Raw genomic sequence first — 15,532 nt, forward strand, 5'->3', positions numbered from 1 at the left:
TACATATCGTCATTTTGTAGATAAAGACAACTGCACTACTTATCGTCAATTTGTATGATAAAGACAACTGCACTATACATATCGTCATTTTGTAGATAAAGACAACAGCACTACATATCGTCATTTTGTATGATAAAGACAACTGCACTACATATCGTCATTTTGTAGATAAAGACAACTGTACTACATATCGTCATTTTGTATGATAAAGACAACTGCACTACATATCGTCATTTTGTATGATAAAGACAACAGCACTACATATCGTCATTTTGTATGATAAAAACAACTGCACTACATATATGTATCGTCATTTTGTATGATAAAGACAACTGTACTACATATCGTCATTTTGTATGATAAAGACAACTGCACTGCACATCGTCAATTTGTATGAGAAAGACAACTGCACTACATATCGTCATTTTGTATGATCAAGACAACTGCACTATACATATCGTCATTTTGTAGATAAAGACAACTGCACTACTTATCGTCAATTTGTATGATAAAGACAACTGCACTATACATATCGTCATTTTGTATGATAAAGACAACTGCACTATACATATCGTCATTTTGTAGATAAAGACAACTGCACTACATATCGTCATTTTGTATGATAAAGACAACTGCACTACATATCGTCATTTTGTATGATAAAGAAACTGCACTGCACATCGTCAATTTGTATGAGAAAGACAACTGCACTACATATCGTCATTTTGTATGATCAAGACAACTGCACTATACATATCGTCATTTTGTAGATAAAGACAACTGCACTACACATCGTCATTTTGTATGATAAAGGCAACTGTACTACATATCGTCATTTTGTATGATAAAGACAACAGCACTATACATATCGTCATTTTGTATGATAAAGACAACAGTACTATACATATCGTCATTTTGTATGATAAAGACAACTGAACTATATATCGTCATTTTGTATGATAAAGACAACAGCACTACATATCGTCATTTTGTATGATAAAGACAACTGAACTACATATCGTCATTTTGTATGATAAAGGCAACTGTACTACATATCGTCATTTTGTATGATAAAGACAACAGTACTATACATATCGTCATTTTGTATGATAAAGACAACAGCACTATACATATCGTCATTTTGTATGATAAAGACAACAGCACTATACATATCGTCATTTTGTATGATCAAGACAACTGCACTACATATCGTCATTTTGTAAATAAAGACAACAGCACTGCACATCGTCATTTTGTATGATAAAGACAACTGCACTGCACATCGTCATTTTGTATGATAAAGACAACTGCACTGCACATCGTCATTTTGTATGATAAAGACAACTGCACTACATATCGTCATTTTGTATGATAAAGACAACAGCACTACATATCGTCATTTTGTATGATAAAGACAACTGCACTACATATCGTCATTTTGTATGATAAAGACAACTGCACTACATATCGTCATTTTGTATGATAAAGACAACTGTACTACATATCGTCATTTTGTAGATAAAGACAACTGTACTACATATCGTCATTTTGTATGATAAAGACAACTGTACTATATATCGTCATTTTGTATGATAAAGACAACTGTACTACATATCGTCATTTTGTATGATAAAAACAACTGCACTACATATCGTCATTTTGTATGATAAAGACAACAGCACTACATATCGTCATTTTGTATGATAAAGGCAACTGTACTACATATCGTCATTTTGTATGATAAAGGCAACTGTACTATATATCGTCATTTTGTATGATAAAGGCAACTGTACTACATATCGTCATTTTGTATGATAAAGGCAACTGTACTACATATTGTCATTTTGTATGATAAAGACAACAGCACTACATATCGTCATTTTGTATGATAAAGACAACTGTACTACATATCGTCATTTTGTATGATAAAGGCAACTGTACTACATATCGTCATTTTGTATGATAAATCCAACTGAACTACATATCGTCATAATGTATGATTAAAAAACAACTGAACTACATATCGTCATTTTGTATGATACAGACAACAGCACTATACATATCGTCATTTTGTATGATAAAGGCAACTGTACTACATATCGTCATTTTGTATGATAAAGACAACAGCACTACATATCGTCATTTTGTATGATAAAGGCAACTGTACTACATATCGTCATTTTGTATGATAAAGACAACTGTACTACATATCGTCATTTTGTATGATAAAGACAACTGTACTACATATCGTCATTTTGTATGATAAAGACAACAGTACTATACATATCGTCATTTTGTATGATAAAGACAACTGTACTATATATCTTCATTTTGTATGATAAAGACAACTGCACTACATATCGTCATTTTGTATGATAAAGACAACTGCACTACATATCGTCATTTTGTATGATAAAGACAACTGTACTACATATCGTCATTTTGTAGATAAAGACAACTGTACTACATATCGTCATTTTGTATGATAAAGACAACTGTACTATATATCGTCATTTTGTATGATAAAGACAACTGTACTACATATCGTCATTTTGTATGATAAAAACAACTGCACTACATATCGTCATTTTGTATGATAAAGACAACAGCACTACATATCGTCATTTTGTATGATAAATGCAACTGTACTACATATCGTCATTTTGTATGATAAAGGCAACTGTACTATATATCGTCATTTTGTATGATAAAGGCAACTGTACTACATATCGTCATTTTGTATGATAAAGGCAACTGTACTACATATTGTCATTTTGTATGATAAAGACAACAGCACTACATATCGTCATTTTGTATGATAAAGACAACTGTACTACATATCGTCATTTTGTATGATAAAGGCAACTGTACTATATATCGTCATTTTGTATGATAAATCCAACTGAACTACATATCGTCATAATGTATGATTAAAAAACAACTGAACTACATATCGTCATTTTGTATGATACAGACAACAGCACTATACATATCGTCATTTTGTATGATAAAGGCAACTGTACTACATATCGTCATTTTGTATGATAAAGACAACAGCACTACATATCGTCATTTTGTATGATAAAGGCAACTGTACTACATATCGTCATTTTGTATGATAAAGACAACTGTACTACATATCGTCATTTTGTATGATAAAGACAACTGTACTACATATCGTCATTTTGTATGATAAAGACAACAGTACTATACATATCGTCATTTTGTATGATAAAGACAACTGAACTATATATCGTCATTTTGTATGATAAAGGCAACTGTACTACATATCGTCATTTTGTATGATAAAGGCAACTGTACTACATATCGTCATTTTGTATGATAAAGACAACAGCACTATACATATCGTCATTTTGTATGATAAAGACAACTGTACTACATATCGTCATTTTGTATGATAAAGACAACCGCACTACATATCGTCATTTTGTAGATAAAGACAACAGCATTGCACATCGTCATTTTGTATGATAAAGACAACTGCACTATACATATCGTCATTTTGTATGATAAAGACAACAGCACTGCACATCGTCATTTTGTATGATAAAGACAACTGCACTGCACATCGTCATTTTGTATGATAAAGGCAACTGTACTACATATCGTCATTTTGTATGATAAAGACAACAGCACTATACATATCGTCATTTTGTATGATAAAGACAACTGAACTACATATCGTCATTTTGTAGATAAAGACAACAGCACTGCACATCGTCATTTTGTATGATAAAGACAACTGCACTGCTCATCGTCATTTTGTATGATAAAGACAACAGCACTACATATCGTCATTTTGTATGATAAAGACAACTGCACAGCATATCATCAATTTGTATGATAAAGACAACAGCACTACATATCGTCATTTTGTATGATAAAGACAACTGCATTACATATCGTCATTTTGTATGATAAAGACAACTGTACTACATATCGTCATTTTGTATGATAAAGACAACTGCTCTGCACATCGTCATTTTGTATTTTAAAGACAACTGAACTACACATCGTCATTTTGTATGATAAAGACAACTGAACTACATATCGTCATTTTGTAGATAAAGACAACTGAACCACATATCGTCTTTTTGCGCTGTTTATTCCGTTCTACAGAACGCCAAAATTTACACAAAAAATCTTAATTTTAAATTGACACTTTCACTGTCATTACAATAAAACTTTAATTAAAAAATTTCAAAAAAGTTCTATTATTTATACATATACACAGTTCAACATTGCAGTCGTAAGGGGGAAAGCTAGCCTTCAGCAATGAGTGGACAAATAAACTCGGAATGGCGAATCCCCAGTGAATGCTTGGGAGCCTGGGGGCGGGCAATGACAACTTTCTCTGGACTGTGTGCTCCAGGACCAGGCTTTTGGGTGTTGTCCCCAGGGGCATAGCTCCTGCTTCTGATGGAGTACAGAGGTGCCATGGTCTTGTTGATGTTGGGGTGGGTGGCGTTGTGTTTCCCCGGACCCGGAGTTTTACACAGGTCCTCCAGGTAACTGCCGATCTAAAATGGCAGTAAAACGTATATTACAATAACTGTAAATCATAATACACTAAAATAATGACTAACAACACAACAGTCATACTTTTTAAAAAATAGAACACTAGCCTCTTATTATTTTTACTTCGTTGCCAATTCATTTACGTCATTATCATTTCAAAATACATGTATATGCATGAAAAAACTTTTTCTCCGATAGAAAATTAAAAAAAAAAAGTTTAAGGACATACGCAACGTAGTTTGAACTTTATTGTCTTTTTCCCTGGAGTTGAAGAGTTCCAGTACTTAAAGGAATTGTGTGCTACATTTGTATGTCTATATATGCTGTTGTACACTTCTTCTAAAACAAGTTTGGATAAACAAAACATCTAGAACATGTGTTTAGTAATTTTTGTGTATTTTTCTTTGAATTATACAAGAATTTTCATCAATGGATATCTTTTCAAAACCCCTGGTAATGCATGCTGATTTTTTGTCGACGAACATCTGATGGCACTATAATCTTAAATTAAGAATATCTTGAAAAATTATCAGTAGGTAAGGTACGTTGCGTATGTCCTTAAGAGGTCTTTTTTTTCTTGGATCTAAATTCAGAATAGTCACAAATTTCAATCTCACTACATTGAAATGTTCTTTAGAATTATTTATGAACCACGTATACGTAACTATATATTCATAACCCTACTCCTATAGAAATCCAGCAATTAAATAAATGGAAGTTGAAAAAAAAATGTATGCTTGGGTTGACTGAAGGCTATCAACGCAAGATTGATAAATGCCGTGCACAAGACAAACACATTAAAAAGAGAAAAACAGTCAATAAATTTGTGTTCTTACCTTTTTGTCTTTGTTACTCACGTGGTTGTGAAATATTTAATGCAAAACTATCAGATTTAAAACATAAAAGTTACATCAATTCTGCTACTGGTTTAACTGAAAACAAGCTAAGAATGATCCATTTTCATAATTAAATCAATAAATGTCAATTACTGAATATATAAAGATTTAAAAAAAAAAAAAAAAAGATAGTGTACCAAGAAGTCCAGGTGAGTGGAAGATGGGGTAAGATATTTAAAACTATTCAAAAGCACAAAGTAATAAAAAAGATAATGATAAAAAAAAAAATATGTGACCCTGACGTACATGTAACAAAACTGGATTATATTTATTTAAGTAGGAATTCTTGTCTGGTTTCTGACTAAATGAAATATTCAATATTTGCTTAAATGTCTTGTCAGGAATAAAAACATTATTTTTATCTTAAATAGAAATATTATTAAAACTGTGTTGAAACTCTAGCAGGGACTATATTTTTGGCGGATTATATGAATATATCTCTTTTTTATGCTTCTTATTATATTATGATTATTATCGAATGAAGTATAAACATTTTTAAACAAATAAAGGGATATAGAAATTTACAAAAGTAACTGAAATTATAGTTACGGACTAAGGTTTTAAAATATATCAAATAAATATGATTTTCCAGACAAACTACAATCTTGTTAGATTTTGAACGTTTGAGCTTAAGAACAGATTTGAGCAAAAAATAGGGGTAAAAAAATGTTTTCCTCGATGTATCTTTATATGACTACTTCACCATATGTGAAAATAAGAAAAAAATAAACATACCCAGCTTATAAAAATAACATAATATTCCCTAAAAAATAGAAAAAATTGAGGGTTAAATAAAATTCTCCAGTCAAGCGAAACTGAAGAGCAATTATAGTATTCTTTATGCTTGCTAGCTGGAAACATTTAGGTAAATGGTCTTCATTCCTACTTCTTATTATAAGTGTGCGTGGATAAAAGAAAAGGAAAATACCTGCACTATATATATAGATGTGAATAATGGCATAAGGAAAATAAAGAATTAATTGAAATATATAAATGAAAATATTATTCCTTTCTAATTTTCATAGGTTGGAATAGTCCATTCGTATTAACATTCCCTTTGTTTTTTTTAATTTCTTATAAATAAATCACCAGAAGTAAAATGCCCTTCTTGTTTAATTTTATTTTTAATTATCCATTCGCATTAACATGTCCCTTTTAATAATTCATTCAATCTTAATAATTAATCTTTATTATGCCGTCCGAATTATCTGTCATATTGTAATTTTGTAATTGTAATCGAATTCGTATATTAACCTACCCCCTGTATTTTATTCTTTGTATAATAATCCACTTGTAGTTTCAAGCCCTTCATTTTTATTTATTTGTATAAACAACCATTTTTCCGAGAGGGTCTTTCTATACTAACATGCCCTTTGTATTTAATTATTCAACTGGTGTTCCGGTTTCACGTACGTAATTCTATTTATAAAAATTTGTACTAATAGTCCCTTCATATTCAATTATTTGTATAATATAAATCCATTTATATGAACAAAATAAAATTTGGAACATAAAAAGACCACCTCTCTGCGGCTAGTTATGTCGTAGGCTGGAGCCGCTGCTTTATTGGGCTGCTTGTTACCGAGTATCGGCGGTAGAGTGTACTTATTGGGAGCAGGGTTCTGGTCGATGCGCCTCAGTCTAGTTCTGGCGCTGATGGAGTACTGAGGGGCGTGTCTCTCACCAGGAGGATGAACCTTTTCCGGAGAATAAAGTCCAGGAGAAGGGGTTTTGAAGGTATCTAAAATCGGGAATAATGCTTACATAAATATAATTAAGTTCTGTACTTTCTACTAGCACAAATCTTTCATCAAAGATTATTCAGAGAGCTTACTGGGGTCCTTTTGTCTGGCCAGCAAAGAGTACACGGGGGTACCGTCCATCCCAGTACGGGTGATCCTAGGATCGATGTAGTAGGCAGGGCCAGGACTCCAGTCCTTGAAATGGACTGCAAACAATATCAGATATCAACATTTCAGTGTTTTAACTGGTCGTTTGTTTCTCGTACTATTAAATAATCACAGTGAAAACGCTATCATTACATAAAAACAATTGATTTGTTTGATAAATGGCCTACTAGTATTGATAATTGTTTATCTACGTGTTATACGTATTGTACCTCGTCCTTCCAATCTCCCAAAGGAATAGGCAGGCTGCATCTGTCTAGTGCAATCGTGGGCTTCACATCCCACAGTTGAGGGCAATCTGTAACGCCCGGGCCCAGGTCCTATAGTAGTAAAGACGATTTACTTAGTAAATAATGCTGCTTAGAAAACAAGAGTACAGAATGCAACGGGAAAATCTCGTGCAATAACCATCTCGTTCTTAATAATACTGTTAATACACGGTGTCTATAACTTGAAAATTATATACATGTATTCAATAAAAGCATAATATAAATGCGATTCCCGGTTTTTCTCCACTACTTGAACTTGGCGAACTAAAATAATAAATAAATAAATAGAAGATGAGTATTTTGTAATTACAGATTACTTCAAATACTTAATAATATGTATGTAACATCTATTTTACAATTATGTATGGCTTAGGAAAGAAAGCACTCAACTCATTGGGTAAAAATCATCCAATTTTTCTGTTTAAAGATTTAAATATAAATTTTAACATTGAAAATAACAAAATTTGACTATTATATATATATATATATATATATATATATATATATATATATATATATATATATATATATATATATATATATATATATATATACATACATACATACAAATAATCGCACTAGATTTTTCCATTGCATTCCGTACTTTTTTAATTAAAGTACGTTCTTAGTTTGACTACGTTTCCATGAAGTGTCCCAAAATCTCATATATATATATATATATATATATATATATATATATATATATATATATATATATATATATATATATATATATATATATATATATACACATATACATACATACATACAAATAATCGCACTAGATTTTTCCATTGCATTCCGTACTTTTTTAATTAAAGTACTTTTTTAATTAAAGTACGTTCTTAGTTTGACTACGTTTCCATGAAGTGTCCCAAAATCTCAATCTTATGCTATCCCAAATTTTGTTTACTAATGACATGTTTACAGTATAAATATAACTATACATGATTACTTGTATACACCCTTAACACGTACAATCGATGTACAATTTACAGACTCCATTACACATGTACATTCATGAAAACGGATTAGATCCGCATTTAATGAACGAATTGCACAATCAATCGCAATCGAGTGCGCGAGACAGGACATAACATATCGCATGCTTTTACCTTTGGTATCGAGAAAAAATCAGAGGATATCCGAAGTAATTGCCACCGTCAGCTGTTTTATTTTTGGACCTATGACGTGACTTGTCCTGTAGGGTATATAAACAGCGCGCTTTCAGTATTCAGCGGAACTACCTGCCCCCTGCTTCCGTCCAAAATGGGGGTGGATTGGAAGTGGGTTCTTTCGCGCAGGAAGAAAGTTTAACACCGTAGCCAATGCTTACTTCGTAACCTCCCTGGATTTTCGCATCTAGGGTCTGTTCCCGGTTCTTGGGCCCTCGCCACAGCGACCCCGCTGTCGCTTTCTAGTGCTTGGGGTAGGCGAGGATCACTCAGGGACCACAGTGCGACCACATTTACGGACGTGTTGGTTGTATAAATGTACGCCGTAATCTGTGTTGTGTCTGTGGCTCCGGGTAATTTCACCACTTCAGTTAAAAGGTAGGTCATCAAACAAGGGCGGTGTTTTTTTTGTTTTTTTTTTGGGGGGGGGGGGTGTTTTGGTTTGTTTGTTTGTTATTCATTTTTTATTAATATAGTATAAGTACGTACTGAAATAATGAATGCATAAAGCCTTATGGTGCTTTCTTGTTAAAGAAATAGTTTCTCTATAGCTCTATTTAAATTGGTAAAAATCAACGAAATTAACTTTATTTATGACCAATAATGGTGACCATGGTGACATACCTGTAGATGAGGTAAGTAGTAATTAAGAAATTCAATAATTCAGTAAAATTGTACGCTACCTGGAACAGTAAGTATAAGACACGGAGGTTACGAAGGAAAGCCTTGGCTGAGGATTTGAACTTTGTTTGTGTGCGATATACATACAACAGATCACGGGGGTATCAAATTGTTGTTGAAACTTCGTTGTCAAGGGCATATAATGTGTGTTTGACTTCAAACATTTCAATATTGATTTGATTCTCGGTCTCTGTTGCGCTTGTTGCTGTTTTGAATGCTTGAAAATAAAACATGTCTGAACTCGATTTATTTGTGTTTTGTATTATATAGGAAGTGCTTTACTTTAGGATTTAAACAATGTTGTGTACTGAGAAAATGATCTGTTCGAAGAAGACGGTCGGTTATTTAAAAACAGGATTAAGCATGTTAGCTTCGTTCAATCGCTGTACATTTTTTAAAGTTTCAAAGAATAATGCTGAGATTATACATAAATCTTAATTTTATAAATGTTTTACATTAGGTCCACAAAATTAATTACTCCAATTAAAGTAGACTGCGAGTTATGAATTGAATAGTATAATAGAATTCTTAATTGTGTATTGTGTACATGTATTTTTACACCCGATAGTATACTTTTGCAAAAATTTATGTTTGAGGGTAGCAGTCCGTTTCATCGTTTCTTTCGTGTGTATATGTGTTCACCGGTCACACATTTTCTTCAAGTACTTAGCGGGGGGGGGGGGGGGGGCACTTTTTTAAAAATCTAAATATTTACTGTTTGAAATGTTCATTGAAAGGTCGGTTGCTCCCTCCCCATTTTTGTTGTTGTGAAATCCATTCATGTCAATGTTCTGGGCAAAATGACCACACCTAACCTCACGAAGTAGGATATTCGACTTTGGGAATGTTGTCCTACCCCCCCCCCCCTTTTTTTAGGTCACCTGAGTCACTTAGGTGACCTATTATCTGTTTTCGTCCGTCGTGCTTTAACTTTTGAACATTTTCAACTTGTTCTCCAAAACCGCTAAACCTATTTCATCCAATTTTGGCTTATAGCATCTATGGGTGAAGGGGAACAAAAATTGAATTTCATGGTCCCTGCCCCCTGTGGCCTGAGGGGTGGGGCTAAAACCACTAAAATTGATGCAATCTTTCAAAATCTTCTTTACTCCTGGACACCAAGAGTCAAATTGTTGGCATGATTGTAATATTTTTAAGCATTGGGCCCTCTACCAAAATTGTGAAATTCATGACCCCAGGGTCATGGATTCTGGTGCTAGGGCAGGGCTATATAGATCATATAGTTCAAGTGCATTATTTCTTTGAAAATCTTCTTTTCTCCAGGGTATTATTTAAACAAACTAAGAGCATGGTTATGATAAGCAATGATGCCTTTTCTAAAATTGTGAGTTTCATTGCCCCTGGGTCAGGGGTTCTGGTGTTAGAGCGGGACTCTATTGACTATGTAGTGAAAATGCATTAATTCTTTGAAAATATTCTTCTCTGCTCTTGAGTATTATTTAAACAAACTTGGTGCATGGTTATAATGCACAAGGATGTCTTTTCCAATATTGTGAATTTCATGGCCCCTGGGTCAGGGGTTTTGGTGTAAATGGTGTTCGGATGGGGCTCTATTGATTACATAGTGAAAATGCATTAATTCTTTGAAAATCTTTTTCTCTGCTCCTGGGTATTATTTAAACAAACTAAGTGCATGGATATGATGCACAAGGATACCTTTTACAAAATTGTGAAATTCATGGCCCCAGCGTTTGGGGGGGGGGGGGGCTCTATTGATAATATAGTGAAAAGCATAATTTCTTTGATAATATAGTGAAATTGCATTATTTCTGTTAAATAATGTTAAATAACCCTGTCTTCCCCTTAGTGTTGAGCAGATAAACAAAGTGCGTAGTTATGATGAACAATTTTTTTAAAACTTATGGTCCCAGGCTTTGGTGTTTTGCGGGGGGGAAGGGGGGGGGGCTATATTGATAATATAGTGAAAATGTGTTCTTTGAAAATCTTTAACTAAGTGTATAGTTATGATGATGGGGGCACCTCTACCAAATTTGTGAATTTCATGACCCTTGGACATGGGTTTTAGTGTTAGGATAGGGCTGTGTTGAAGCTGTAGTGAAAATATTTCTTTGAAAATCTTCTCTGCTCCTTGGCAAATCAAAGGCAAACAGAATAAAAGTTTTATTAAGCAAGGATATATTTACCACATTTTTGAACATCAGGACCATTTGGTCAAGTGTTCTGGTCCTGGCCAGCGCTCTATTAATTTTTATTCTACTGAGATAAGTTATTCCCCTTTGCCATTCACTTTTGATAATTTATCACTGTAAATAATGTATTGAAAGTCAATAGACTAAGAGAATTATGCAAAAAATGATATTGTATAATACAAAAAGTACTTTCATAGTTTTAATGATCAGGTAGACTTTTAAATAATAAAAAAATCAAAATGAGACAAAAATAACTTGTCTCATTAAATGTTCTTCAAAGACCAAGAGAGGCCAATGTGAGAGGTCACAATATGGGATTAAAAGTGGTACAGAAGAACTAATAGTTTGTTAATTGTCTGCATTGCAACAGTGCTAAATGGGAGATAGATTAGAATTTAATGTATGAGTTGTTAATGAATACTAGACTAATTATTTCATTGATCCTGATCATCCTATTTCTCTTGCTTTTGGGCATCAAAGCTTCATCTATCAGTTTATTTTATATTTTAATAACTTTATGGATCCTCTAAATTGTATTATACTCAGGTGACCGTTAAGGCCCTTGGGTCTCTTGTTTGGCTTGTCAAAGATTTTAGGTAAGTTGTAAAATTCTTCATTTTTTTTTCCAGCTGTCCCTTCCAAAAAGGATACTACGTGCCTGTTCTTTCTATACTTCCTAGATGATGTTGACACGGTTTTTTTTGCACATTCAGACAAATTTTTACTAGTTTACCAAGATTTTAATTTTCATTCATTACTTATTTAATATCCGGAAAATCATAACAATTTGCTTTCAATATATCTTACACATTTCCATGCCGGGGAGTATCTTGTAAACCCTTTTTTAAAAATTCATAAAATAATTATCTGTTTAGTAATGAAAATAAATTGAAACATAATAACAAAAATTGAGACTTAGTTTAAAGCAAGTTTTTAAGATATTTTATTAATAATATTGAATATACATATTATCATTAAAAATTTTTTTTTTACCAAATTAATACAGAAATAACCTCTCATTTTTCAATGTACATTTTCTAACACAACCAAAAATAGATCGACCGCTCCTGCAGCCGATAATAAGAATCGTCGTCTTAACTCGCAAGATGAGTATATGACGTAATACTAATACATGTAGTTAGTATGTGTCCTACTGGTAATAATGTACATGTAACTTTAGTGAAAACCGGATGGACAGATCCAGCAGCGGGTATTCTTAGACCTGGATTTCCCTTCTGCTGGTATAACAAATAACTTCGAATCCCCTCCTTTTTGGGGTAGAATTCTTGGTATGCATGAGTGGTAAATGTAAGGATGGGAGTTCCACATTAATTTCTCTGATTTTTGTACAAAGGTGCTTGTATTTTGTTTCTTTAATTGCCTAGTAATACATATATGTAATTGGTGAGGAATCTTTAATCATTATATCATATTCATGCAGCTTGTCTTAGAAACTCAGGCGTATATAAGATGAGGTATACAATTGTATGATAAATATCAATATATAAAACCTGTGGCAGACGTTTTATTCCTATGAAGCTTGTCGTGGCCTTCAATTCGACATTTAGATATACCGACGACTTTTTATCAATACATTGATTCATTTTTCATACGTTTAATCCGATATATCCCACTGAACTCGAAATAAAAGACTCCAGAGAGTAAGAAATATCTATTTCCTATTTGGGTGTTTTACTTGAGAAAAGCACTGATGGCAAACTTAAAGCTAAACTTAATGATAAATGCGATCACGATGACATCAACATTTCTATCGTCAACTTCCCTTATTCGTGTAGCAAAATACCATTATCACCTGAATATGGTTTTTATGTATCCCAGTTTATTCGATACACAAGAGCATGTTGTATATACAATTTCTAATACGAGTCAGGCTACTTACAAATAAGTTGATGATCATAAGTATCAACAATCTCGTTTAAAGTCAACATTTCGCAAATTTTCTGGTCGATACATGCACCTTGTTAGCAAATACAATCTAACATTAGGTCGAATGTTGACTGAAATTTTTCATACAAATTGTTAGGCCATTGTTTTCATAGTGACTATCTACGGATTCCTCTGTTAACCCAATCAAAACCTGAAGGGCTCACGGCGAGTATGACCGGTCGACAGGGGATGTTTACTCGTTCTGATCACCTAATATTTTCAGAGGTCTGTGTTTGCTCTGCTCAAAATTCGTACCGTTTAATTGGACTTTTGAGATGAATACTGTTTTCATTACCTTCACAATTTATGACCAATTAAATTTCACTTTGGGGCCTGATAATGTAAACATTTTTCCTGCTTGATGTCCATTAGTAAAGAAATTGCCCAAAGATGCAAAGTAAATGTATTTACAATATACACTTGACTCGAGATATATCGTAGTTGGCGGGAATTGCAGAAATCATGGCCGGGATCCAAGACTTGTTTCGGCCATGAGGCCCTAATTTGGATATAATATTCTATTCTATAGGCCTGTGTCTTCAAATAGAACACTTATTACATATAATATGAGAGCCATCTTACTCCCCAACACACACTCACTTTTCCTTGGAGTTTTGATTTTGTGACATCTTTTCCAAGGATAAAGTATCAGATTTTATAAATGATATTTTTAAGGATTAAGTCTTATCTTTTGTCAGCTAGCAATGCCTCTGAGTGCAAGATGTTCAATCAATTATTACCTGTAATTTACATTAGCAAAACACTGAAGATCCCATAAATATGAGAAACTTCAAACGACTGAAACTTGATGCTTAAAGGGGGGGGGGGGGCAGTTCAAGGGGAAGTGAGGTTAGATCACTAGATGCACACACCACAGGGACTAAGGTCTTTTTGCAACCAAATCATGTTTTAATATTATGAAGAAAAAATATTACTTTCGGTTAAAAAAAAAAGGCTTGGTCCATGTGATTAGGCGTGGAGATCAACTACACTCATGTGTCAAATTAAAAGTCACCTGACTCACAAGTCATGTATCACACACACTAGCTGTAGAGTGCAGAACTGTAGCTCTAGCCTCTCTGCTTGAGAAAATTCGGACAGATATTCCGAATTTTCTCAAGCACAGAGCTACAGTTCTGCAACTACAAACAAACCTAGATTTTTCATTTGTGAAGTTTTAAATTTTGCATAATGTGGGGGTAGTTACCTGTCCTTTATTGGATTTGAAGATATATATATGGCCATGAATAATGCCCACTATTTCAGCTCTCTACCTATCACTTCAGCCATTTTGTGACTCTTAATTTGACACTCGATTGTATCAATCAATGAATGCGAAAGACAAATACACAATGACCCAAAACTATTTCACTTCTTCAAATCACAATCAGGTAAAGAATACATACGTCCCAAAGAGCGACAGCCTCCAATTATTTCTCGTTTAATTTCAAAACAAAACTGTACTGTTTGATAAAGTCTTATTCATATAATAAAGGTTAACAATAAGAATTATTACGTACCTCTTTCTCTCGCAGCTATCATCACAAGTGGCTTTTTCTCAACTTCTGGCATTTCAAATAGTATCCTATTGAAATATGTTCAATATGCAGGTGTAGATACTCGGATGGAAGTGTATCTTGTTTCTGCTAGTCTCAAAATTATCTTTTAGGCTTGGAATTAATAATATATCCCACGATCAATTCGATTTATGGCGGGTTTAGATACTCAAGAGAAGTATCTATGGTAACTTTTAGTCTCAATCATTCAGGTGCTTTGATGAGGTTGTTAAACGTCTGGATGAGTGGAACCTTGAATTACATTCGGGCTCGGGAGCCTTGATCATGTGACAAGACTATGACGTTCGGTAAGTTTGAGGAAGTCTGGAAGGAGGAACTTGATATTTATTTACATATGTATATTTTGTCAATAACTTTTCAACAGTTAATT

At 33.3% G+C, this 15,532-nt stretch overlaps 1 protein-coding gene across 1 annotated transcript; it reads right to left on the reverse strand.

The window, feature by feature from the left end:
- Positions 1 to 4,109: 4,109 nt before the first annotated feature.
- Positions 4,110 to 15,262, reverse strand: LOC133183176 (ciliary microtubule associated protein 1A-like). The gene is made up of 5 exons (XM_061318126.1): positions 15,106 to 15,262; positions 7,555 to 7,662; positions 7,270 to 7,383; positions 6,959 to 7,176; positions 4,110 to 4,541 (listed from the first exon to the last, which is right to left on the reverse strand). Exons 1-5 carry the CDS (start codon positions 15,155 to 15,157, stop codon positions 4,284 to 4,286), a joined length of 750 nt encoding a protein of 249 aa, XP_061174110.1. The 5' UTR covers positions 15,158 to 15,262; the 3' UTR covers positions 4,110 to 4,283.
- Between the last annotated feature and the right edge of the window lie 270 nt (positions 15,263 to 15,532).

The sequence above is a fragment of the Saccostrea echinata genome, unplaced genomic scaffold, assembly GCF_033153115.1.
Source record: "Saccostrea echinata isolate AGI-Se365-2 ecotype Australia unplaced genomic scaffold, CSIRO_AGI_Sech_v1 ptg000009l, whole genome shotgun sequence".
Taxonomy (NCBI): domain Eukaryota; kingdom Metazoa; phylum Mollusca; class Bivalvia; order Ostreida; family Ostreidae; genus Saccostrea; species Saccostrea echinata.